The sequence below is a fragment of the Nycticebus coucang genome, chromosome 14 (genome assembly GCF_027406575.1).
Source record: "Nycticebus coucang isolate mNycCou1 chromosome 14, mNycCou1.pri, whole genome shotgun sequence".
NCBI classification, from domain to species: Eukaryota; Metazoa; Chordata; class Mammalia; order Primates; family Lorisidae; genus Nycticebus; species Nycticebus coucang.
Window position 1 is genome coordinate 18403734 of NC_069793.1, and position 26560 is coordinate 18430293.

The following is a 26560-nucleotide window of genomic DNA, read 5'->3' on the forward strand; positions in this document are numbered from 1 at the left end:
CTGAGCCATGGGCGCAGCCCGCTTCATCTATTAAAAGAGACCATTCACAGAACAATATAATGAACTGCAAACATCTTAAGCAGGCGTCCTCAAACTTTTTAAACAGGGGGCCAATTCACTGTCCGTCAGACCGTTGGAAGGCCAGATTATAGTTTAAAAAAACAAAAACTATGAACAAATTCCTATGCACACTGCACATATGTTATTTTGAAGTAAAAAAAAAACAAACAAACAAAAAAAAAAAAAAACGAGAACAAATACAATCACATTGCCTCATGTGGCCCACGGACCGCAGTTTGAGGACCCATGACTAAGACTGGGAATCTTGCCTTATTCATCCCTATTTCTTTTTTTTTTTTTTTTTTTTTTTTTTTTGAGACAGAGCCTCAAGCTGTCGCCCTGGGTAGAGTGCTGTGGCATCACAGCTCACAGCAACCTCCAACTCTTGGGCTCAAGCGATTCTCCTGCCTCCGCTTCCCAAGTAGCTGGGACTACAGGCGCCCGCCACAATGCCCGGCTATTTTTTGGTTGCAGCCGTCGTTGTTTGGCGGGCCAGGGCTGGATTTGAACCTGCCAGCTCAGGTGTATATGGCTGGCACCTTAGCCGCTTGAGCCAGGCGCCGAGCCTCATCCTTATTTTTTTAGTACAGAATCTGGTACTCAGTAAATCACTTCACAGACATTTATTAATGAATGAAAACTTCAAATAACCATTAGGAATATACAAAAATAACATACTATTTTAAGATACTATATAAATAGAGCAGTGACCAGAATAACACTGGACTAGTCCACAGAAATAGGTAGATTGGCACTAAATGAGAGCTGTAATTGTCCTGACATTGCCACAAAGGTATTGCTTTGTCTGTTTTAAACCTGGGGGTTATTACATCATAGGATCCTAAGCTCTTCTCTCACTGGGCAGGGAGCCTAACTCATCAATGATTCAAGAAAGAGTTCTAAAAGCAGATCATGGAGTCAAAAGACTCTGTGACAAAGGCCTTAAGAAACATTTTCCTCAAGGATTATCAATTCCTTATTTAACTCTTCCCAGTTATCTCCTTTTTTTTTTTTTTTTGCAGTTTTGGCTAAGGCTGGGCTTGAACCCACCACCCCGGCACCCTATTTCTTGAGCCATGGGTGCCGCTCTATCTCTCTTTTTTTTGAGACAGAGTCTTAGTATGTCACCCTTGGTAGAGTGCCATGGCGTCAAAGCTCACAGCAACCTCAATCTCATGGGCTGAAGTGATTCTCTTGCCTCAGCCTCCCTAGTAGCTGGGACTACAGGTGCCCACCACAATGGCCGGCTATTTTTTATTTTTAGCAGGCCCTGGCCGGGTTCGAACCCACCAGCCCCAGTGCATATGGCCAGCGCCCTAACCACTGAGCTATGGGCACCTAACCCCACTTATTATCTCTTAATTTTACATTCATTTCTAATCTACTTTTCTCCCCCACTAAATTAATTGTCTTCTTTTGTTAGTAAATAAAGCTTACAAAGATGGTGCTTGTGGCAGAGTTGGTCTCAATTTCACTATCAGACAAAGTGCCCCGAGAGCCTGCCAAGTGGGCACTGCCCTCGCCACCTGGTCCATCACCTGCATTGCTGCTGAGGTCACTGTCTGCTCCAAGGGTCTCTCCAGAACTATTACTCACCTGGAAAGGAAAAAAAGTAGTAAGAGATATTCCCCAGAGATGGGTTCCAGAAATGCCAAGCTGTTAGAGCTTTTGGTGACCATAAAAAAGTATCAAATTTCAAAGGTGTGTCAGATAGTCTCTGGAAGTACCTTCTTTATAAGATGAGGAGAAGCCCTGGGTGAAATCTCATGTATGTTCCCCTATGACAGGCAAATATTTCCACTGGGAGAACCATGCTGACCTGAGACTACAAACAGCCTCCAAAGGAAAGCAGATCCCTTTTCCAAAAGGAAAGTCCATACCCAACCCACCAAGATGCCAGTGTGGTGTTCCCCTACCACGGTGCTAACTTCAGAATCCTGACTTGAGCTGCGGATCATAACAGCTGGACTCACACCGATGACAGAGTCTTGATCAGTCCTCTGAAACAAGACACAGAACATAGACACCTTAGGGGAAGTGTCCAACTGCTCTCAGTTTCCCTCAGAAATACTGTACCTTCTTCTTTCTGTCCATCCCCACCCTTCTGTTATCATCCCTAGAGAGATCACGAGCAACTTATTTTTTCCAGAATATAAAATATGTATGACTTATACTATAATAAAAAAGAAATAGTACATATTAAAGAAATACATGCTCAGTGTAGAAAATACATGAAAGAATGAGGAAATAAACATAAGATGTAAATCTACCACCCACATTAACCACTGTTTTTAGTGTATATCCTTTAAATCTTGTCTATTTTAAAAATAAAATTGGAGGGCATCTCCCATATCCCAGTGGGTAGGGCGCCAGCCACATACACAGAGGCTGTGGGTTCGAATCCAGCCCGGGCCAACAAAAACAACGACAACTGCGACAACAATAACAACAAAAAAATAGCCAGGCGCTGTGGCGGGTGCCTGTAGTCCCAGCTACGTGGGAGGCTGAGGCGAGAGAATTGCTTAAGCCCAAGAGTTAGAGTTTGCTGTGAGCCATGACACCACGGAACTCTATTGAGGGCGACATAGTGAGACTCTGGCTCAAAAAAATAAATAAAATAAAAAAATAAAAATAAAATCGGAATCATACTGTGTATAGCTTTGTAAACATTTTCCCAAGTCACTAAATTTTTGAAAACACAATCTTTATTTTTCTATTTTTTATTTTTATTTTTTTGAGACAGGGTATCACTATGTCGCCCCCAATAGAGTGCCCGAGTGCCGTGGTGTCAGCTCACGGCAACCTCAAACTCTTGGGCTTAAGCTATTCTCTCTTTTTTTTTTTGTTTTTTTTTTTAATTTTTTTATTAAATCATAACTGTATACAATGATATGATTATGGGGCATCATACACTCACTTCATAAACCATTTGACACATTTTTATCACAGTGGTTAACATAGCCTTTCCGGCGTTATCTCAGTTACTGTGCCAAAACATTTACATTCTACATTTACCAAGCTTCGCAAATACCCCTGTAATATGCACCACAGGTGTGATCCCACCGATTCCCCTCCCTCTACCCACCCCCCCCTTTCCCACTTCCCCCTGTTGTTAAGTTGTAGCTGGGTTATAGCTTTCATGTGAGAGTCCCAAATTAGTTTCATAGTAGGGCTGTGTACATTGGGTATTTTTTCTTCCATTCTTGGGATACTTTACTAAGAAGAATATGTTCCAGCTCCATCCATGTAAACATGAAAGAGGTAAAGTCTCCATCTTTCTTTAAGGCTGCATAGTATTCCATGGTATACATATACCACAATTTATTAATCCATTCGTGGATCGATGGGCACTTCGGCTTTTTCCATGACTTAGCAATTATGAATTGGGCTGCAATAAACATTCTTGTACAAATATCTTTGTTATGTTGTGATTTTTGGTCTTCTGGGTATATGCCCAGCAGAGGAATTACAGGATTGAATGGCAGATCTATTTTTAGATCTCTGAGTGTTCTCCATATATCTTTCCAAAAGGAATGTATTAATTTGCATTCCCACCAGCAGTGCAGAAGTGTCCCCTTTTCTCCGCATCCACGCCAACATCTCTGGTCTTGAGATTTTGTGATATAGGCTAGTCTCATTGGAGTTAGATGATATCTCAAAGTAGTTTTGATTTGCATTTCTCTGATGATTAAAGATGATGAGCATTTTTTCATATGTCTGAAGGCCGTGCGCCTGTCTTCTTCAGAGAAGTTTCTCTTCAAATCCCTTGCCCAGCCTGCGATGGGATCCCTTGTTTTTTTCTTGCTGATGCGTTTGAGTTCTCTGTGGATTCTGGTTATTAAACCTTTGTCAGAGTTATACCCTGCAAATATCTTCTCCCATTCTGAGGGCTGTCTGCTTGCTCTGCTTACTGTGTTCTTAGCTGTGCAGAAGCTTTTTAGTTTGATCAAGTCCCAGTAGTGCATTTTTGAAGCTGCTTCAATTGCCCGGGGGGTTCTCCTCATGAAATACTCACCCAGACCAATTTCTTCAAGGGTTTTCCCTGCATTCTCCTCTAGTATTTTTATAGTTTCATGTCTTAAGTTTAAATCTTTAATCCAATGAGAGTCTATCTTAGTTAATGGTGAAAAGTGTGGGTCCAATTTCAGTCTTCTGCAGGTTGCCAGCCAGTTCACCCAGCACCATTTGTTAAATAGGGAATCTTTTCCCCACTGAATGTTTTTAATTGGCTTGTCAAAAATCAAATAGCGGTAAGTAGCTGGATTCATCTCTTGGTTCTCTATTCTATTCCAGATATCTACTTCTCTGTTTTTGTGCCAATACCATGCTGTTTTGATCACTATCGATTTGTAGTAAAGTCTGAGGTCTGGTAGTGTGATTCCTCCTGTTTTGTTTTTATTTCTGAGTAATGTCTTGGCTATTCGAGGTTTTTTCTGATTCCATATAAAACGAAGTAATGTTTTTTCAAGATCTTTAAAATATGACAGTGGAGCTTTAATAGGGAGTGCGTTGAAATTATATATTGCTTTGGGTAGTATGGACATTTTGATAATGTTGATTCTTCCTAGCCATGAGCATGGTATGTTTTTCCATTTGTTAACATTTTCAGCTATTTCTTTTCTTAGAGTTTCATAGTTCTCTTTATAGAGATCTTTCACGTCTTTTGTTAGGTAAATTCCCAAATATTTCATCTTCTTTGGCACTACTGTGAATGGGATAGAGTCCTTAACTGCTTTTTCAGTTTGACTGTCGTTGGTGTATATAAAGGCTACCGATTTATGAATGTTGATTTTGTAACCTGAGACGCTGCTGTATTCCTTGATCACTTCTAGGAGTTTTGTAGTAGAGTCCCTAGTGTTTTCCAGATACACAATCATATCATCTGCGAAGAGCGAGAGTTTGATCTCTTCTGACCCTATATGGATACCCTTGATCGCCTTTTCTTCCCTAATTGCGGTGGCTAAAACTTCCATTACAATGTTGAAAAGCAATGGAGACAATGGGCAGCCTTGTCTGGTTCCTGATCTGAGTGGAAATGATTCCAATTTAACTCCATTCAATATGATATTGGCTGTGGGTTTGCTGTAGATAGCCTCTATCAGTTTAAGAAAAGTCCCTTCTAGACCAATTTTCTCTTTTTTTTTTTTTTTTTTTTTTTTTGGTTGTAGTTGTCATTGCTGTTTAGCTGGCCAGGGCTGGGTCTGAACCCGCCAGCCTCAGTGTATATGGCTGGTGCTGTAACCATTGTGCTATGGACGCCCAGCCAAAAACATAATCTTTAATGGATACTAATATTGCATGACATGGATCTATTATATTTATTTAATCACAACCCTATTATTGGACATTTGTGTTGTTTCGAGGTTATTGTTTCATTTTGGTTTTTTTAATTTAAAGAAGTATTCTGAGATAGCAAATTTAATCTCGGCAATTTTCAAAAAGGTTATCACAAACCTGAGAACTAGATGTCAGGCTCATACCGCTGTCTGCGCTGATCTGGGACTTTTTCTCCTCTGTTTCACCAAGGTCAAATACAGGTTTAACTACTTCAGGCCCTGAGTAGGGGAAGACTTCTGTTACTCAGTACACAAAGGCAAGGGGCAGGTGGTAAAGGGAGTGGGACAGCAGTATAGCCTGATCCCAGACTTGTTCAACCTGTCCCAGTCACCTTTCCAGGGACTGACTGCCACTCAGGACCCACTGCTAGAAGATGCCTTAAGAACCAAGTAGGACAAATTGGACCTGGTCTCAAGGGTTCTGCAGCAATCTTCTCAAACTGAGAAAATTCTGACCAAATCATCTTAAAACAGAAAAGCTCCGCAAACAACTGTCTAAACCACATTTTACAGCACTCAGAATCAAACCTTCACTGGTGCCCAAGACCATTTAAGCATCCCCGGACACTCAGTACTTCCCAAACAAACGTGTCTAAAGGAGCTAGAAAAGGTTAGATCCCAGGAGGTAAAAGAAACAACAGCTGTTTCAGTGGGTACTGCTACCCCCACCATATAAATTGGACTTTTAAGATAAAAACCACCCCGGATTTTTCCCCGCCCACCCAAAAATGGTATGGCAGAAGGACAGAATGACAGAAAGCAAGAAAGCGTGCCTAGGCAAGCCACCAGAGAGAGTTGGGCAGCTACAGACTCAACATGGAGGGACAGCAACCATCTCTGCCAACTTCACCCATAGGCCTTCTAACAGGTGAGGGAGATATCAGCCAATGAGGGGAACTAAAATAGGCAAACTTCTCCCCACCAGCTCTGAAGCAATATAGAACCAAGTTCTAAGGGGTTTCATTCAGTAGACACCTTGATTATAGTCTGATTTCTATGAGGGGAGGAGGAAAGAAGCAGCCTACAAACCACACCTACGAGTCACATACCACCTACCTGCTTTCATTCCAAATATCCTCCAAGAACAAATTTGGGATGGGGCTGACAAAGGGAGCCCGCCCCAAGTGGGCCTGGGGAGTTGGCAGGTATGGGAGACTTGGGAACAGGAAGGGGCATTTGTTCCTTACTCTGTTTTTCCAAAGCTTTTTGCTTTTTCACTTCCTGGTGCTTGTTCCACAATTCTACCCCAGATGCAATGCAAGCAGGAGAGAAAGAGAGAGTCAGAGGCTGGTCAGACAGACGAAATGGAAACCCACCCACCCAAGTTGACTTGGTTTCAGGCACAGGCTTACCAATCAAGAGATATCTTCATAGGGAGGGGGTGGGGAACCAAGAGATCCAGTGCCTTCCCCAAACTCATGAACTACAGAATTCAAATTTCTAATTCTAACCCCAATGTGGCAGTAAAAACCCTGCACGGTGTCAGGGTTGAAAGGACCCTTAATGAAGCTCCTTCATTTTTCCATGAGGAAACTGATCCTAAATAAAGAGGATCGTTACCCTTACTCAAGATCATGTGACTTAGGGGAAGTTTAAACTTCTACCACATCATGCCTCTGCCAAATGAGTTGGAGAATGGCAATTTTTATAGATTTCAGATGAGATATTCATCACTTCAAGCAGTCACATGGTTTCAGAAGCAGGAGAACCAACCAGTTTGATTCAGTAGATTGGACAGAGGCCACTCATGCAGTCAGCCAGCATCCCTCCTTACTGCTACCCAAGAAACCAGTGCACCCTCAGAAGCAGTTTCTACCTACCAAGAGACCTGTACTTAGCCAGTCATCTGGTAAAACGCATCTAGTAAATGTGACAGAACATAAAATGGTCAAGACTAGAACCTTAGCAGGAGGAAGCAGACAGAATACTCGTCATAGCTATTATTTTTCTGGAAGGAACTTCAGTATGATCTCATTTCCCAGCTGAGGAAATAGACCCCAAGACTCCAGACCTCCAAATTGGTAGGTCAGTATTTTTTTCTAGAATATTGTATCAGGCAGGGAAAAGCCAGAGCTGACTGCCTCTAGAACTGTATTATGCTGGCTAGGGAAGTGTAGCACCCCTAAAAAGGCAACTGGTTCCTTGGTTCCACTGATGGAAACACAGAGCAACTGCTAATGGTCATGGCAAAAGGCATCAGCTGGAAACACAGTGCCCAAGGACTAAGAACCAGCAAAAGAAAGATATAACCTAGACAACTCAAGGCCCATAGTAGGAAGTAAGCCAAACAGATGACACCAGAGAGTGTAAACAGAGAAACCAAATGTAAACAAGACTAATCAAGTCTAATGAGGAGTTGTTCAAACAAGAGCTGACTCAGAAACCTATACAGAACTATACTCAGAAACTCTAAGGTCCAGAACCCAGCAAATGAGGTTCCTAGACATGCCTTAGAATAAATTCCAATGTAGTGTAACGCCTAGATGGGAGGAAACTGACTTTGGAGACCCAGATGATCATAATTTTACAGCCAGATAATCATAATTGTACAGCCTCTGTAAACTTCCTGATAGCTTCCAGGAACTCACATGGCCTCTTGACTATATGAAGAAACACAGAAGTTAATAAAAAGAGGGACCAGGAGTACTGCTCAGACTCCCTGCACTAAGCTTCATGGGGCCCTCTAAACAAAACTACCATTCCTCAAAGACGTAGGAGGGGGTGGCTGGAGATGAAGCTTAAGGAATAGAGTAGAACAAAGAAATGCCATTAGAAATGAACACAGACCTATCTCCTTCTCTAGAAAGCAAAGCATGGGGAAGAGAAAGGCGGGATTCTGGATGAATTGAGAGTAGAGAGGGATATTTAAGAAGTCAGAACCCCTCTACCACAAAACACAGTGATACATACCAATAGATGCTACAAAGTTCTCTTCCTTTAAACTTCTGGTGTCCGGTTCCTTAGGACCCTTTCCTGCCGCACTTGATGCCCAAGGTCCCAGCTGAGGAACTCTCAGCTGTGCCATAGCCTTTGGGTCCCCCCGCCCAGCCAGGCCAGGATCCTTGCTAACTGGGGTATTTATACTTTCTGTTGGACTTCTCTTTCGCTTGTCTGGTTCTGAGAAAAAAAAATTCAATACAGAAAGAGATTAAAATAGGTAGTGAGTAGGAATCAAGGCACAGAGATAAAGGGGGGAAAGCCAGGACACAGGAGGATATGGAATGGAAGTGCAGGAAAAGAGCTGACATTTTTCATAACAGAAAAATATCCACCACATATAAACATGCACTAGGAAAATAAAATCCCAAAGCCTGAGGGGAAGCAGCTTTGGCACTGACAAGAGGGGAAACTTGTCATAGAGACAAGTACATTTTCTCTCTTTTGGAGACAAGTGGGACAGTTATAGATGGCATGATGCCCAGCTGACAAGATCCCTACCTTTGCTATAGTAGTGGGTGTGGGCGATCTCCAGAAGCCCAAAGATGCTAGCCATGCCGCCCAGACCCGCATGGGCATAGGACTGCTCCAGACTGAGGACTGTGCACTTGAGGAGATCTAACATTCCCTTGTACACCTTCCGACTGATCTCCTGCAACAACAACCCAGGGACTAGAGTTGGCAAAATTACCTTTGGTGTCTACATCCCTTCCCCCCATTTATTCCGACTCCCTACCCCAAACACTGACCACATCTGGGATCATGTCCTGCCGGGCGTCATCCTCTGACTGCACAGTGCGGTTCAGCTTGCTCAGGACAAAGGCTCGCAGCTGCTCGCTCTCCAGCAGCCGGCGTACCTTCTTCATGTTAAGCCAGCCAACCCCCTGGCCATCCAGCACGCTGTGTACCACCTCCTTCAGAAACTGCTGGTTCTCACTATGGGGTCCACAGACTCCTCTGGTCATCAGCTCCTTTGCAGAGTATCCCCCCCAACTCACCAGACTAAATGTTTGCCTCCAGGGGCAAAACATAAGGCCGAGTTTCTGAATGTCCAAATCCAGCACATCCCCTAGTGCTCTAGATAATCTGGTTTACCCAAATACCCACCACTGCTGTTTCACCCTCCTCAACATTGTAAGCTCTAACTACTGCCTCTGGATTGAGTCAGAATAGTTAAGTGCTGGCAAGAAACTGATTTCATTTACCCTACTAAGAGCTTTTCTCCCACTCTTGAGTATTCCTGAAGTTTTTTTACAGGACTCACTACTTGAGAACTTTTAAATCAGCTCTTCCATTTATTACCTAGAATTGCTGGATCGACCCTGGGGTGATGGAGGTTCTCTTTTCACTGTTGGGCTGTGTTTAATGACAGATGACTTCTGATCCACTAAAGCCCTCCTGTTTCCTATAGCAGGGAAGGTAAGAATGAGAGACATCACAATTACAGATCAGGAGCTAGCATTAGCCGTGAGTAGCCATGTTCCACATCCATTGCCCAGAAGGGCTGGGTTAGGGTGGCCCCAGGGCATCACACATAGGTAAAAACCAGCCATGGCATGTGAGCAGGTGGGGATGGAGACTCAGGACACTCCACATGCACCAGCAGCACGCACCATGGGCAAGCATGTGCGTCATTGGAGGTGGGGGCGGGTGGAGCAAGGAAGGTCACTCATGTGACACTGCTTACTCCATGAGAAAGATGGCCCTCAGGCAGGCATGGAAGATGCTAGAAAAAAAAAAAACGATCATGCATAGCTCACGGGCAAGACCCACCTTCACCACTCCCAGGGCCGGCTTCAGTAACAATCTCCATTAGAGTATTTAGCCCAAATACTGGGACACAAAATACACAATTAGTAGGTGCACCGCAATACCATATCCCCTATACCCCTCAGTGGAGCAGTAAGTCAGATAATCTTAGCATTCTCCCAAAGCTTGTATAGTGCACATAACCTTGGTTCTTGGGCACCTCAGAGCTGGAAGCCAAGTGACCAGGAGACAAGACCAAGGCTGTAAGAAAGACCATCTTTAAGATGGTGGCCTCTCAAAGCCAGGGGCAGGATAAATGACACAGTGAGCCTTCAGGTACTAAACAGACACATGCATGAAAGAAGGACCACAGGTTTTCATGAAACATCTGGCACAGGCATCCAGAGCGCCTGTAGGTATGCACAGGAAAGCATCTTGCAGATGCTATTGTGAGGGGCGGACTTGGAATATGAGGATGGGAAGTAGGTAGGAGGATAAGTGCAGCAAATGAGGAAGCACAGCATGCAATGAAAGTCTCGATCACTCTGCTCTTCAAATATATCAAATCAAAGCCAGTGACACCAACACCCTGTCATCCCTATCCACCCAACCATATGTGAGCTCACTGTAGCAGCACCTGTCAGTTCCCTCTACTGCCAGCTCTGTGTCTTGCCTATCTATCTCAGGGTCCCATCCTCACCAAAGAACATTCCTTAGACTCCTGACATTTTTAATCATTAGGAGTGAGAGGTCAGTTAAAGTATACACAGAGTTGCTTCTCACTATACATCCTACATAATTAAATATGTAAGCACAAATATCTAGAGAAAACAAACAAAAGGCAAATTAAATTCAGAAGATTCTCTCCAACTCTCAGAGATTACAGATAAAATTCAAATAAGGTCTTAACTGCCCCTAGAAGCAAACCAAAACTATCTGGCATACTCATAGGCCCTAAGTTGATATGAAGCTACAGTAAGGTAAGAGGCTGGACTCTATTGACACCACGAGGCTCTCCACAACCATCCTCTAGTGGGCCAGCTCCCTGGGATTGAGTTCATCCTAAATTCATGCAGCGGGAACCCAGCAGATGACTAGGGGCAGGTGATGATGTCTATTTAATCACGTCCCTCTGACAAGATCTCCACCCCCAGAAGCAGTAATTCCACAGTTGTTATTATACTAAATGATACAACAGGGCCTTCTCTAGCTACAAAGACAGTTTCCATCTGACAACCATCAAAAGCCCATGATGTGCAGTGAAAGCCATGAGAAGCAATATGAGGGCAACAGCCAGATCACATGACTCATCATACATAGGGCTCCTGATAAGCACCCCTAGCCCCAAAACATCTCGGAAAAACCTGCTTTGGCAAAAGGAGGGTTGCAGTTACCTTTCAGACTGGGGAAGGGTGTGGTCTTCTCTCGGGCACCTTTGGTGGGCAATGTAAGGTTTGAAAGACTGAAGCTTGTACTGTGGTTCCGATACAAGCTGCCTATCAAGGAGAGAGTGCAAGAACAAAGAATAGAATAAACACAAAAGTGTTATATATACTCCAATGATTATACCATCATCTTCGCGTCCCTCCTTTTCTCTTTTCTTCCTTTCTTAAATAGAGCATAAATTATGCTCAAACATAATCCAAAGCTGGGAGATCAGACAATCTCTGACCTATCACAGAAAGGATCAAATCTAGGGTGGCGCCTGTGGCTCAATGAGTAGGGCGCCAGCCCCATATACTGAGGGTGGGGGGTTTGAACCTGCCCCCAGCCAAAGTGCAACAAAAACATAGCCGCGTATTGTGGCAGGCACCTGTAGTCCCAGCTACTCGGGAGGTTGAAGCAAGAGAATTGCCTAAGCCCAAGAGCCGGAGGTTGCTGTGAGCTGTGATGTCACAGCACTCTACCAAGGGCGACAACATGAGACTCTGTCTCTAAAAAAAAGAAAGAAAGGATCAAGTCTAACTTAGGGCAAACAAGAAAGGCATTGCTAGGATTATTCAAAACCCAATAACGACTTTCTCTGACTACCTTCCATGATGATATCCAAGTCTCCCATCTACTGCAATGGCAGCATGAAAGCTAGTAGTTAATATGCTTCTGGTCTGAAATTGATGCTGTCCCTCCCTGGCTTCTGAAAGAAACTCACAATCATTGTCATTCCCTTTGTTGTTTCTAGCCCTAGTCTGTCTTCAGCCTTTAACTAATACCCCCTCCTTACTGCTAGAAATACTCTCTAAGCATAAAAACCCATTTTGTACAGCTTTCAAAGCATGTTCATGAAAGAAAGTTCTTCACCCAGGGCTCAGCACCCATAGCTCAGTGGTTAGGGTGATGGCTACATGCACCGGGACTGGTGGGTTTGAACCCAGCCAGGGCCTGCTAAACAACAACGGCAACAACAACAAAAATAGCCAGGTGTTGTGGCGGGCACCTTTAGTCTCAGTTACTTGGGAGACTGAGGCAAGAGAATCACTTAAGTCCAAGAGTTTGAGGTTGCTGTGAGCTGCAATGCCATGGCACTCTACCTAGGGCAATAGTGAGACTCTGTCTCAAAAAAAATAAATAAATAAATAAAATAAAAGTCCTTTACCAGGCAAAGAAGATATCAGATATCAAATCAAATTTGAGCAGAATATTTCCTAAGAGATTCTGAATTTAATCCCTATTTTTCTTTTTCTTTCTTTTTTGTTTTTTGAGACAGAGCCTCAAGCTGTCACCCTGGGTAGAGTGCTGTGGCATCACAGCTCACAGCAACCTCCAACTCCTAGGAGGCTTAAGTGATTCTCTTGCCTCAGCCTACCAAGTAGCTGGGACTACAGGTGCCCACCACAATGCCTGTTTTTTTTTTTTTTTGGTTGTAGTTGTCACTGTTGTTTGCCAGGCCCGGGCTGGATTCAAAGCTACCACAGCTCTGGTGTATTTAGCTGGTGCCTTCGCCGCTTGAGCTACAGGTGCCAAGCCTTAATCTCTATTTTTCAATTGACCACTAGGCTATCTTCCCTGAAACATACTGAAACCTCCAGGTAGAGTGACAATGACTAATCTGTCCTTGAAAATACCTTATCCAGTATCACCCAATTGATCTGAATTACAGCTTGATAATGCTAACCCAGCCCCACAACTGAATTTACAAGCATTATTTGCCATAGTCAGGCCCTACTGCAGAGAAAATGGAAGAGAGGAATGAAAGAGCATTAAGACGGGCGGCGCCTGTGGCTCAAGGAGTAGGGCGCTGGTCCCATATGCCAGAGGTGGCGGGTTCAAACCCAGCCCCGGCCAAAAACCACAAAAAAAAAAAAAAAGAAAGAGCATTAAGACACTTACTGGCAAAAGACATGATGCCTCCGAAGCCCTCGGTGCTGGTGTTGGAGATGGTGGAGTTGGGAGAACTTGCCCGAGAGTCTGAATCTGCATCTGAATCACTTGCCAGTTTCAAGCTGTTGGGCCGCAGCATCTTTTGAGCCCTTGAATGCATAGTGGCACCTATGAGCCCCAGGCAGGGGTGCCAAATCTTTGGAGTGTAGGCCTTATGCTACACTGCAGTATTGCTCCCTTCCCATAATCCCTGCCCTAGATCTAAGCACCACCCTCTGGGGATGGCAGGACCACGAGAGCACTCACGATTTCTCAGACATTCTGATTAACCCTCACCCAGGGTCCACTGTAGTGAGATTCTTCAGTCACCCATCTAGAAGGGATTCCCAGGCTCTCACCGATTGCCATTGACATGTTGGCTGAATCGGGGAGTATAACTTTCCCCCTGCTCATCATCATCTTCCTCAGGGGGAAAGCCATATTGGGGCTCGAAGTATGGATTGTCATAGGTTTGCCGGTGCACTGACCCCTCTCCAATTTCTGTCTGACGCCTGTCCACGTTCAATTTTCCAATGTTGGGAGGCACAGAAGAGAGGGGCTTGGAGATGCCTACTGCTGCCTTATCATCCATCTCTGTAGAGTCAGAAGGTTCCTAAAGGCCACATTAAATAAAAAGCAGTCATCTGGTGCCCAGTGATGCCTTTCCATATTCTCAATCTGACAGGGCTGGGCCAGGCCTGACAGATTCCTATCCTAAGGAATGTATGGGACGAGATCTATATAGCACTCCTGTTCTCTGTCCCCACAAACTATGCAAGGAGGATCTTAGTTGCACCCTGAACATAACCCAACAACCTCCTTCTGAGGTCAAAACTATATCTCATAGACTCTAAGCTCTGGGGCCTATGGAGAAGAAGATGGGAAAATTGTGAGGAGAGAAGCAAATTAATAGCTACATCATGGCTTTCCTACTACAATCAAGGCCCACATCCCGAGCAACGGTTCTTATTCATCCACCTCTCTCAGTCCTCACGTACAGAGTTGGCTCCATGGATGACGGTGCTGGGGCTACTGCTGGCGGTGGTGCTGGAACTGGAGCGCAGTGGGAGGTTTTCCTGAGAGTTCTCGCTGTCTGGACCAGGCTCCTCTGCTTCTTTCTGGTTCTGCAGCTCATCAATCTCCACTTCACTGGCATCCCCCAGTGCTGCATGTGTCAGAGGGTCCACATCTGCCAAAATCCAAAGGAGGCAAGTACAGACCACCCAATCACTGAACCCCAACCCCTGCCCAAACTAGCCAATCTCCCCAAGCACACTTACTGGGAGTATCACCATTGATGTCACATTTCATCATTTCACTGACAAAGTCACCAAGGGAGGAGTAAGAAGAGCTTGAGTCATCGTAGTCCATACTATCACTGCCACTGCAAAGTGAAGAGCATAAAAAACAAAACAGAAAGGGCCAGGGAAAAGAATCTGCAATCAGCACTACTTAGAATAAAAGGGAGGCACTCTTTACAAGAATGGAAGAGCAAGAATCCAATGTATTCAATGCTAATATGAAGCCAGTAGACGATCTAATATACACCCACATGAGAGAAAAATGCAAATCAATTCATGGCGGGGGAGAGACAAGAGAGAGAGGAGAATGGAGGAGGATGGGGGATAGGAATTCTCCCACTTAACAGGCACAATGTTAGGGTGTACAGCACATCTCTTGGGAGTAGGATACAATTACAAGAGGGACTCTACCTAACAAATGCAAACATAGTAACCTAATTCTTTGTGCCCTCAAATTAACCTGAAAGAATAAAAATGAAACAAAAAAAGGGAGACACTCTTAACTCAAGGCCAGGAAACAAGATAAAATAAAGAAGGGTAGAAAAACAATCAACCGGGCGGCGCCTGTGGCTCAGTCGCTAAGGCGCCGGCCCCATATACCGAGGGTGGCGGGTTCAAACCCGGCCCCGGCCAAACTGCAACCAAAAAATAGCTGGGCGTTGTGGCGGGCGCCTGTAATCCCAGCTACTTGGGAGGCTGAGGCAAGAGAATCGCTTAAGCCCAGGAGTTGGAGGTTGCTGTGAGCTGTGTGAGGCCACGGCACTCTACCGAGGGCCATAAAGTGAGACTCTGTCTCTACAAAAAAAAATAAAAAAAATAAATAAATAAAAGAAAAAAACAATCAACAAGGCTGGGCATAGTGGCTCACGCCTATAATCCTAGCACTCTGGGAGGCAAAGGCAGGAGGACTGCCTGAGCTCATAGGTTCGAGACCAGGCTGAACCAGAGTGAGACCTAGTCTCTAAAAATAGCTGGGTGGTGGAGCCTGTAGCTCAAGCAGCTAAAGTGCCAGCCACATACACCAGAGCTGGCAGGTTCGAATCCGGCCTGGGCCTGCCAAACAATGACAACTACAAGCAAAAAATAGCTGGGCGCCTGTAGGCCCAGCTACTCAGGAAGCTGAGGCAAGAGAATTGCTTAAGTCCAGGAGTTGGAGGTTGCTGTGAGCTGTGATGCCATAGCACTCTACCAGGACAATAGCTTGAAGCTCTGTCTCAAATACATAAATAAATAAATAATAAAAATAAAAATAGCTGGTTGTTGTGGCGGGTGCCTGTAGTCCCAGCTACTTGGGAGGCTGTCTACCAAGGGTAATAAAATGAGACTATGTCTCCAAAAATAAATAAATAAATAAATAAGAGAATCAACCAAAATATAATCCAAGGACTCAAAGACTAGTATGTAAATCCTATGAGATTTTGCATCCTGGATGCTGAAGGGCTAGTTGAGAGCCTCTTTACCTTAAAAAGCGCTGTGCTGCCACAAGGACTGCTCACCTGTCATCAGTAGGTTCGGAGTCAGAGTCCCGCTCAGGTGGCACACTCAGTGCCTCAGCCAGCTGGGAATTGCTATCATAGACTCGATAGTGGATGGGCTGCAGCTGATGGGCATACCACTTTGGCTTGTCACCAATCAGGGCTGGATCAAACATATCTACCCCATGAGGAAAAAGAATAGAGTTAGCAACAAGGAAAAAAGGCAGCAAACAACACATAAAAGGCAGGAACAAAGTCTAAAGCAAAACAAGGGTAAAAGAATAGCAAAGGAAAAAGTAAAGGCAAGAGCCATCAGGAGGAGAAAGGCAGAAGGTGGCGTACAGTAGAGGGCAGGCAGACTTACTATTGTGAATTCGCTGAAAGGCATAGTTGGTGGGGTTAAGGATCCATTCTCCAAAGTACTCCACAGCCTGAGTCCTGGCCAATTTCTCAGCAAAAGGAGTCTGCCGGGGGCGTGAGGCCAGAAAGGAGCCAGCTTGAAAAGCTACCACAGGCCGAGGGAAGAGACGCAGGGTACGTGTATGCATCTGAAAGCCCTGCAGCACGTTGGCAGAGTTGAAGAAACGCACCATGGCCACTCTATAGAAGGAGGGGATGGTGAGATAATATGAGACCCATACCTACAGAAGTAAGGATTCCTATGATCCAAGATCTTAGAACAACTCCCAGAGCCATCACTTAACAAGCTTCCAACATGAAGTGGAGATGTATGTTAAAGAATCATCAATCCCCTTCTTTATCCTGAGAATGATTATTGTTTCTTCTCTTTGCTTGTACATAAAGGTAGAAAATATAACCAAATATCATACATATTTTATATAAAGAAACTCTGGCTCAGGAAAATAATCTGCCCCAAAGTCACTGAGAAAGCAGCAAGACCAATTTAAGAACTCGTGATTGTATAGTATGTTTGATCTTACCTGGTTGCAACATCCACAGAATCGACATCATTGCCATAGATGAGTGGGTTGAATTCAGTGGAAGGTGTGGACTGCAGGTCATTAGAAGGTCTTCCCAAGAGAAGTGGGATCTCTTGGCCCTCGTGAAACTTCTCCAGATTGAGGATGGGCTGCGTGTTGAGACTCATGCTCGCTAGAGCCTGTGTAACAACAAGAAATTCCTCATTTTAGGCAGGTTCCTGGGCAGCTAGTCAATCCAAGATCCTAGGAAAGAACCTTCTTGAAGATTTCGACATCATACTCTCTAGTCAAAAAGTTCTGCAACAAAAAAACTGCTAACTTGCAAATGATGGCCAACCCTTCATATCTGAAATAATAATATAAATATTTCACCTTAATCCAACCTAGCCCCAAGGAACTTGATCAGATCTCAATTCCAGGACAATAGTTTTCAAATTTATTTTAGTCATAAAATGTCTTTCAAAATTAAAATTTATATTGCAATAGAAACAAATAAAATGTAAAAACAGGCTGGGAATGGTGGCTAATGCCTATAATCCCAGCACTCTGGGAGGCTGAGGCAGAATGATTACTTGAGGCCAGCCTGAGCAACACAGTGTATCCACAGAAAATAGAAAAGTTAGCTGGATATTGTGGCTGGTGCCTGTAGTCCCAGCTGCTTGGGGAGAATTGCTTAAGCTCAGGAGTTTAAGGTTGCAGTGAGCTCTAATGATGCCACTGCACTCCAGCCTGGGTGACACAGCAAGACTCTGTCTCAAAAAACAGCTTCTCTGAAGGACATAAGGGACTACAGCTTTACATGCTCAATGCTCCCAACCTAAATCAGCCTCCAAGAGGAGTTTGAAAACCACCGGTCTAGATTACAGTGATTCTTATGGTTAGTAAATATAGGAATCACCTGGGATATTAAATATGTTTGATTCAACATGTCTGGGTGATTCTGTGCCACCAACAAGCCTAGGTGATGCTAACACTGCTAATCTATGGACCACACTTTAGAAGGGGTCAGAATACAGATCAATGAACCTAAGAATCTTACCTCCTACAAACATTTAAAGAATAATTCCATATATCAACATCTTCCTGTTAGTAGTCTTACTAAAGTAATTGCAAAGAATGAACCAATGAAGCCAGCCAGAGAACTTTGTGATTTTTCAATTTTCACCAGACTCTACAGTAACAAGATACCATATTACATCAAGTGTGATGAAGCAAGTAAGAGTGAGAAGGATGATACAAAATGAATCATTTAAATCAGTGGTTCTCAATCGTCCTAATGACTCGGCCCTTTAATACAGTGCCTGTGGGTTGTGACCCATGGGTTGAAAACTGCTGATTTAAATCCAAACAGGTATCATCTAGAAGTACTGGTAAGTACTTTAGACAACACAGAAAAAGACATCTAAAGACCCTCAAATGACAGCAGAGATTTTTTTTTTTTTGAGGCAGAGTCTCACTTTGTCAACTTCGGTAAAGTAACGTGGCATCATAGCTCACAGCAACCTCAAACTCTTGGGCTCAAGCAATTCTCTTGCCTCAGCCTCCCGAGTAGCTGGGACTATAAGTGCCCGCCACATTGCCTGGCTATTTTTAGAGATGGGGTCTCGATCTGGCTCAGGCTGGTCTCAAACCTGTGAGCTCAGGCAATCCTCCCACCTCGGCCTCCCAAGTGCTAGGATTATAGGCATGAGCCACTGAGCCCAGTAAGAGAGCAGGGATTCTTATAAATACAGCGCTACATAACATACAAGGTAAAGGATAGGAACAGATCCTAGTCATGTTTTACCTTCAAGTACTGTGTTCAGCATGCAGAAAAAGAAGAAAATCAATCAATAAAAATTAAATGTAAGGGATTACTCAAAGAAAGGAATTTTTGAAGAAAGGATTCTATAGAACCCTGGGATCAATTCTATTCTAGAAGATAAAATAAAAGAACCCAGACTGTCTAAACTGCTAACTCCAAACTAATAAGACTAAGAAAATGCTCTAAACTCATAAAGAATGGCATGCATGGTGGCGCCTGTGACTCAGTGAGTAGAGCGCCAGCCCCATATACTGAGAGCGGTGGGTTCAAACCCGGCCCTGGCCAAACTGCAACAAAAAAATAAAATAAAATAAAATAAAGTCTAACATAAATACAAAAAAAAAAAAAAAGAATGGCATGCATGACAAGAAACAGAAAGTGGAGGGTTGTTTTATACAGCATCCTAAACATCAGAGAGAGTGATAAGGCATACAGTGAATTAGAAAAAACCTAAAAAAGCTTTGTGAGATTCACCTGCCACCCAGAAATGGAATACATTTCCTCATAAGCCCATCCAGGCAAAGAATATATTCTCCACTTCAAGTTTGAAAGGAAAGTGGTTCTTAGAACAGCTGTGTTCCTACGGCAATCCCACAGCATCTATTATTCCCAAACTTTTCTTTTATTCTTCACTTACTTGCTTTAAATGTTTTTTCAGCTCTAATGATTCTGGTTCAGGCAGGATAGGTAGCACTTCTGCATTGGTAGGGGCAATCACCTACATCAGAGTAATGATAAAAGATACGACCTTAGAATTTACTGCTTAGGAGTTTCACTTACATAGGGGTAAATAATTTTTAAAAAGGAAGATATATATTCAATATTATCATGTACTGTGTATGTGAATATATAAAATACCTGTACATATAAAATATGTATACAAATATATGACCTACATACACATCTCAAAGGAAATAAATGTTATTTGTGATTATCTCTAGATAACAGGGTTATGGTCGTATAATAGAAATCATCCAATAACTTATGGTTTTTGTTTTCTTCTTTACACTTATTTTTATTTTTTATATTTTTACAACAAACACATACAAGTTGAATGTACTTGCAATGCAAAATGTTAATATTAATTTTTAAGTCTATACTGCAAAAACAGTTTCCTACAGGAAACTATACCTGGGGAAAATCATTAGGAGATAATGGTCCTGAAACCACAACTGCCCTACTGCTCTTGGAGGATGCAGGGCACTTAAGTGCTCTTAATTCTGGCAAAACTAAATCCTGTATTTCTTTTGAGTCCTAAACAAGGCCTATTTAGCCAATAAATTAAACAGGATTAAAAAAATTATTTTGGGCGGCGCCTGTGGCTCAGTGTGTAGGGCGCTGGCCCCATATTCCAAGGGTGGTGGGTTCAAACCCGGCCCCGGCCAAACTGCAACAAAAAATAGCTGGACATTGTGGCGTGTGCCTGTGGTCCCAGCTACTTGGGAGGCTGAGGTAAGAGAATCATCTAAGCCCAAGAGCTGGAGGTTGCAGTGAGCTGTGTGACACCATGGCACTCTACCGAGGGCAACGAAATGAGACTCTGTCTCTAAAAAAATAAATAAATACAATATAATACCATAAAAAATTATTTCAACAGAGCAACATAATAGAAATCATCCAATAATTTAGGACCTTCATGAAAGTCATCTAGAAAAACAGATATCACAAGATTGGGTCCTATTTACAGAGTCTAGAATGGGATTCTGCACCCTACAATGCCCTCAGCCAAGAACCTCACCCTATTGCTGTCCAGATCCACTAGCCACACGTCATCAGGCATTTTGAAGTCCAGTTTGTAGAGGAAGAAGCTGGCAGGGACCCCAATGATGTATGGGGTTGGAGCCAACAGCAGCTGTGGAAATGATAAAATGGATAAGAAACAAAGACAAAATCTATTATGAGCACTTATCGTGTCAGGACTTTTTCTAGATAAGAAAATGCAACTTCACAATCACTCTTCCAAAAACTCTTGAGGCTAGATATACTTCAAAATTCAGAATTTTTCAGATTTTAGTAAGGTAATATGGTACATTTTATATATACAGTAGTCCCTTTTTTTTTTTAAACAGAGTCTCACTTTGTCACCCTGGCATCATAGAGGTAGAGTGCCCTGGCATCATAGCTCACAGCAACCTCAAACTCTTGGCCTCAAGTGATCCTCTTACCTCAGCCTCTCAGTACAGGCACCCACTACAATTCCAGCTATTTTTTTTTTTAATTTTTTTAGAGATAGGGTCTCACGTTTGCTCAGGCTGGTCTCAAACTCCTGAGCTCAAGCAATCCACCTGCCTCAGCCTCCCAAAGTGCTGGGATTATAGGCGCAGTAGTACTTTCTTATCTGTAGTTTGCTTTCTGTGGTTTCAGCTACCCAGTGTCAATCATGGTCCAAAAATAATAAATGGAAAATTCCAGAAATAAACAATTCATCACTCAGCGCCCATACTCAGTGCGTAAGATGCTGGCCACTGAGGCTGGTGGGTTCAAGCCTGGCCCCGGGCCTGCTAAACAACAATGACAATGACAACTGCAACCAAAAAGTAGCCAGATGCTGTGGTGGGGACCTGTAGTCCCAGCTACTAGGGCTGGGAAGAGAATTGCTTAAGCCCAAGAGTTTGAGGTTGCTGTGAGCTGTGACACCATGGCACTCTACCGAGGGTGACATAATGAGACTCTGTCTCAATAAAACAAACAGGGTCGCGCCAGTGGCTCAGTGGGCAGGACGCCAGCCCCATATACTGAGGGTGGCGGGTTCAAACCCAGCCCCAGCCGAACTGCAACAAAAAAATAGCTGGACATTGTGGTGGGCACCTGTAGTCCCAGCTACTCAGGAGGCTGAGGCAAGAGACTTGCCTAAGCCCAGGAATTGGAGGTTGCTGTGAGCTATGTGACACCACAGCACTCTACCAAGGGTGATAAAGTGAGACTCTGTCTCTACCAAAAAAAGGAAAGAACACAGAAGATTTGAGAGATAAGGAGATGATGGAGAAACAAACAAACAAACAAACAGACAACAGGCTCGGTGCCTGAGGCTCAAGCAGCTAAGGCGCCAGCCACATGCACCTGAGCTGGCGGGTTCAAATCTAGCCCGGCCCACCAAACAACAATGACAGCTGCAACCAAAAAATAGCCGGGCATTGTGGCGGGCGCCTGTAGTCCAGGCTACTTGGGAGGCTGAGGCAAGAGAATCGCTTAAGCCCAGGAGTTGGAGGTTGCTGTAAGCTGTGATGCTACAGTACTCTACACAGGGTGACATCTTGAGGCTCTGTCTCAAAAAAACAAACAAACAATTCATGAGTTTTTTTCACCCAGGGTAACAGAGATTTTACTTAGGAAAAATAAAGAGAAAGTTTAGAGCACTTTCAAAGAGAGTTGGAAGTGTGTCCCTCTTATGCTGGAGAGAAGGTGAGAGAGATGGAGATGCAAGGGTGGTGCAGGGATATAAATACTCTCTCTGTAATGTTCGACCAAGGCATGCTGGTAATCAAAAGCAAAAGCAAGTGGAAACTGAAAAAACTGAAGCAGCTCAGGCAGTGTGGATAGAAGGCAAAAGTAACCTACACAAGTTTCAGGGTAATAAAGAGAGATTTTATTTAGGAAGAACAAAGAAAAAATTTAGGGCACTTCCAAAGAGACATGGAAGTGGGTCACTCTCATGAAGGAGAGAAGGTGAGAAAGACCAATTCATGAGTTTTAAACCATTTGACACTCTGAGCAGCATCCTGAAGCCTCATACCATTCCACTCTGTCCCTCCTAGGACGAGAATCATCTCTTTGTCCATCATAGCCATGCCGTACATGCTACCCTCCTATTAGTCACTTAGTAGCCGTCTCGGTTATCAGATCAACTGATGAACTATCACAGTGCTTGTGTTCAAGTAACCCTTATTTTACTTAATAGTAACACACAAGAGCTGTGAAGCTGACCACTTGGATATGCCAAAGAGAAGTTATTCTCTTACTGTGCCTAATTTATAAATTAAACTTTATCACAGGTATGTAAGTATAGGAAAAAAATAAAGTATATATTGAGTTTAGTACTGTCCAGTTTCAGGAATCCATTGGAGGTCTTGGAACATATAAAGGAGATAAAGATAAAGATGGTGGCGGTATAGCCAAAAAGCCTATAATTATCAGCTGTAATAAATAAAAAGTACAAATAGCATAGATTTTGCTACCAGATCAGTTCAAATCAGTCGGATTTTGCAGACAAATTATGATAAGGCACTAAGGACCAATACTGACTTACTTCCCTCAGGAAGACAGAGGTGACGAAGCCAGAAGACACCTTGAGACTCACCTGCTCTGCTGATGCCATACAAGTGGGAAGCAGTGGGATAACAGGAAACATATATTCCAGGGGGTAGATCATTGCCACAAATGCCATCACAGACATGGAAAGTGCATTGTAGTCTCGGGACTGTAGCACCACCTACCAAAAGCCATACCGTATCACTCAACAAACATAAAATAAGGTTCACAAGAAAACAACTTCCAGGCTCAGCACCCATAGCTCAGTGGTTAGGGCACCAGGTGCACCACATGCACCGGGGCTGGTAGGTTCAAGCCCAGCCAGGGTCTGCTAAACAACAATGCCAACAATTACAAAAAAATAGCTGGGCGTTGTTGTGGGCTCCCATAGTCCTAGCTACTTAAGAGAATCACTTAAGCCCAAGAGTTTAAGGTTGCTATGAGCAGTGATGCCACAGCACTCTATCAAGGGCGACATAATGAGACTCTGTCTCAAAAAAAAAAAAAGAAAGAAAGAAAGAAAGAAAGAAAGAAAGAAAACAGCTTCCAACATTACCATTTAATTTGTATTGTGCCATGTCTATAACTCCAGCTTGATTTCCACAATCATACTGCTCTATGCCCCACCACGCCTGTCACCTCTCAACCCAAGTACTGTAGTAATCCTCCCTCAATTAACTCCCTTACCTTCCAAGTTTTTATACTTTCCATCCCAGGACCACTCACTGAAACAGAACTACTGTTATTTCCAAAGAATCAGGTCAGTATAATTAAGGATAATTCAGCTGAATGGTAAGCCTTTTTTGTACATATCTCACACGATACCAAGGTCTTAATTTAACCCACATCTACCAAGTACCATACAAATGGGAAGTAGTGGGATAACAGGAAACATATTCCAGGGGGTAGATCATTTCCACGAATACTTCGGCATCATCTTACCTCTTGGAAACAAGAATACAAAAAAAAAAAGGCCGGGCGTGGTGTCTCATGCCTGTAGTCCCAGCGCTGTGGGAGACCGAGGTGGGTGGATTGTCTGAGCTCAGAGGTTTAAGACCAGTATGAGCAGCAGTGAGCCAGAGTAAGACCCCGTCTCTACTAACAACATCAAAAACAGCCAGCACCGCCAGAGGAAGAAAATGAACAAAAAAGAAGGAGTACTTCAAATAAAGAAGAATGAACAAGCAAAACTGAAATTAAAAAAAAGAATACAAAAAAAACAACCCTGTCCTCAAAGAGCTCATGGTCCAGCCTCTGCCGTATTTCAAAGCTCTTTCCCTACATAGGTCTACAAAGCCTCTCACCTTGTGCTCCAACAGGATGCAGGTAAGCACCTGCAGACAGGCATCCACACCCAGAAGTTCCAAGGGAAGGTGCAGTGGGAAATCCACTAGCGTGAATCGAGAGGGGTCTGGAAGCGCAAAGGTCAGAGCCGGCTGGAGCTCCTGGGGTAGGACTTCAATGTCTACTCGCTTCTGCCCTGAGACAGGTACTGGGGACCGCAGTAATCGATAGATCCAGGCCTCAATCTCTCGAAGGTCATGCAGAAGGGCACTTGACTTCTCCTCCACTAGCAGTGATCCAGTAAAGATCCGCCACATGGTGTCCCTGAGGAGCAGACAGCAGGAATAAGACACATATCTACAACAGAAGTAGACAGCCCAGTGCAACCCAATATAACCATGGAGGGTATAATGATGAAAAGTGGGAAATCATTATGAAAGCCTACCCTTCGTATTGTTTTTTTTTTTTTTTTTTTTTTTGAGACAAAATCTCACTCTGCTGCCCTGGGTAGAGTGCTGTGGCACCATCGCTCACAGCAACTTCAAACTCTTGGGCTCAAGCAATTGATCCTCTTGCCTCAGCTCCTGAGTAGCTAGGACTACAGGTAACCACCACAACACCCAGCTAGGAAAGTCTACTCTTTGAGTTCATGTAGGACCAGATGGTTTATACAAGGGCAAGGACAAGTATAACAATGTATATACAGTAGGACTTAATTATTATCTTGTCCACCATAAAACATCAAATTCCTCATCATTTCTCCAAACACAATTATGGTAGAAGGTCTATCTCTGCAGCAGTCTTTTGCTTAGTAAAGACTAACACAATAGGGCGGCGCCTGTGGCTCAGTGGGTAGGGTGCCGGCCCCATATACGGAGGTGGCAGGTTCGAACCCAGCCCTGGCCAAACTGCAATAACAACAACAAAAAAAATAGCCAGGCATTGTGGCAGGCACCTGTAGTCCCAGGTACTTGGAAGCCGAGGCAAGAGAATCACCTAAGCCCAGGAGTTGGAGGTTGCTGTGAGTTGTGACGCCACAGCACTCTACCAAGGGTGATAAAGTAAGACTCTGTCTCTAATTAAAAAAAAAAAAAAAAAAAAGACTAACATGATATGCTTAAATAGGTCTGAAGGACCTCAGGCTGTAAAGGAAACCTCCTATACCCCTCACAGAACAATTATACCTAATCTTTAAATGCTTCCCCTCGTTTCTAAGATCAGTGGCAAACTGTACCTTTGTACGCCTCGAGGGATGCCTAGTTTCTTGCCCAGCAGTCGCTCACTACAGCAGTCCACCAGACGTTTGAGGGTATACAGACACTCTCGGAAGGTGGAGAAGAAAGGGTAGTGGCTGAGCACACACAAGGACGTCAGAGTACTGTTACGGGAACGGCTGCCCCCCTTGGCCTGGCGTTTGCCCCGAGGTGACTGGTTCACATCGGGGGTAGAGTCAGCACTGGGAGGCTGCAGGGATGAGCCACTCTCTGAGCTCTCAGTGCCAACCTCTTCTGAGGAGCAGGTGACACGGGTTCCTTCCTTCGCACGGGACCCTGCCCCACCTTCCCCCTTTTCCTTAGGTATTCGCTTTTGGAAAGAACGATAGAAGTTAACACAGATGCCATAACGTGTGACTCCTGTGTCCTTGTCAGTGAGGGTAAAGACAAAAGAGGTATCATCCCGAAGGCTCATGCGCCGCTGCCGCACACTCAGACAGCCCTCTGGCTGGCAGAAGAATACCACATCTGGGGGCAGGGGAAACTCAGCATGATCCTCTAATGGGTATCGCCGCAGCAATTCAGGAGTCTGGGCCACACTATCACTGCTCGGATGCCTGAAGAATATAAAGACAATTTCAGCAGCCTGAAGGGATAGAACGCTATCAAATTTTAACCACAGTCAACAAATAAAGCTCAAAATGTGATTTTGGATAAAGTAACCTAACAGTAAGACCTTGGAAAATATCTGTGGTGCTTGCTACATTTAGCTGGTAAGCTAAATGAAGTCTGCACTATCATGAAGACACTTATCATGAATGAAAGGAAAATTTTAACAACAAAATTCTCACTAA

The 26560-nt window shown here is 43.8% G+C and overlaps 1 protein-coding gene across 50 annotated transcripts in view; it reads right to left on the minus strand.

Annotated features, from left to right (window-relative positions):
• Positions 1-26560, minus strand: part of MADD (MAP kinase activating death domain) — a 54124-nt gene that overhangs the window by 23340 nt on the left and 4224 nt on the right. For 4 of the 50 annotated variants that reach the window (XM_053560340.1, XM_053560343.1, XM_053560321.1 and 1 more), the window contains exons 3-22: positions 25727-26323; positions 24513-24816; positions 23258-23389; positions 20699-20812; positions 19598-19678; positions 17157-17335; positions 16580-16815; positions 16237-16393; positions 14720-14823; positions 14438-14628; positions 13928-14052; positions 13410-13549; positions 11477-11578; positions 9636-9738; positions 9083-9269; positions 8835-8985; positions 8307-8513; positions 5515-5615; positions 1977-2060; positions 1498-1656 (exon numbers count right to left, since the gene is read on the minus strand). In XM_053560340.1, the coding sequence (XP_053416315.1) occupies positions 1498-1656; positions 1977-2060; positions 5515-5615; positions 8307-8513; positions 8835-8985; positions 9083-9269; positions 9636-9738; positions 11477-11578; positions 13410-13549; positions 13928-14052; positions 14438-14628; positions 14720-14823; positions 16237-16393; positions 16580-16815; positions 17157-17335; positions 19598-19678; positions 20699-20812; positions 23258-23389; positions 24513-24816; positions 25727-26323 (3454 nt within the window). Of the gene's footprint in view, positions 1-1497; positions 1657-1976; positions 2061-5514; positions 5616-6583; positions 6638-8306; positions 8514-8834; positions 8986-9082; positions 9270-9635; positions 9739-10106; positions 10167-11476; positions 11579-13409; positions 13550-13798; positions 14053-14437; positions 14629-14719; positions 14824-16236; positions 16394-16579; positions 16816-17156; positions 17336-19597; positions 19679-20698; positions 20813-23257; positions 23390-24512; positions 24817-25726; positions 26324-26560 lie in introns of all 50 variants that reach the window. The other 46 variants (XM_053560320.1, XM_053560291.1, XM_053560300.1 and 43 more) reach the window with 22 other exon arrangements.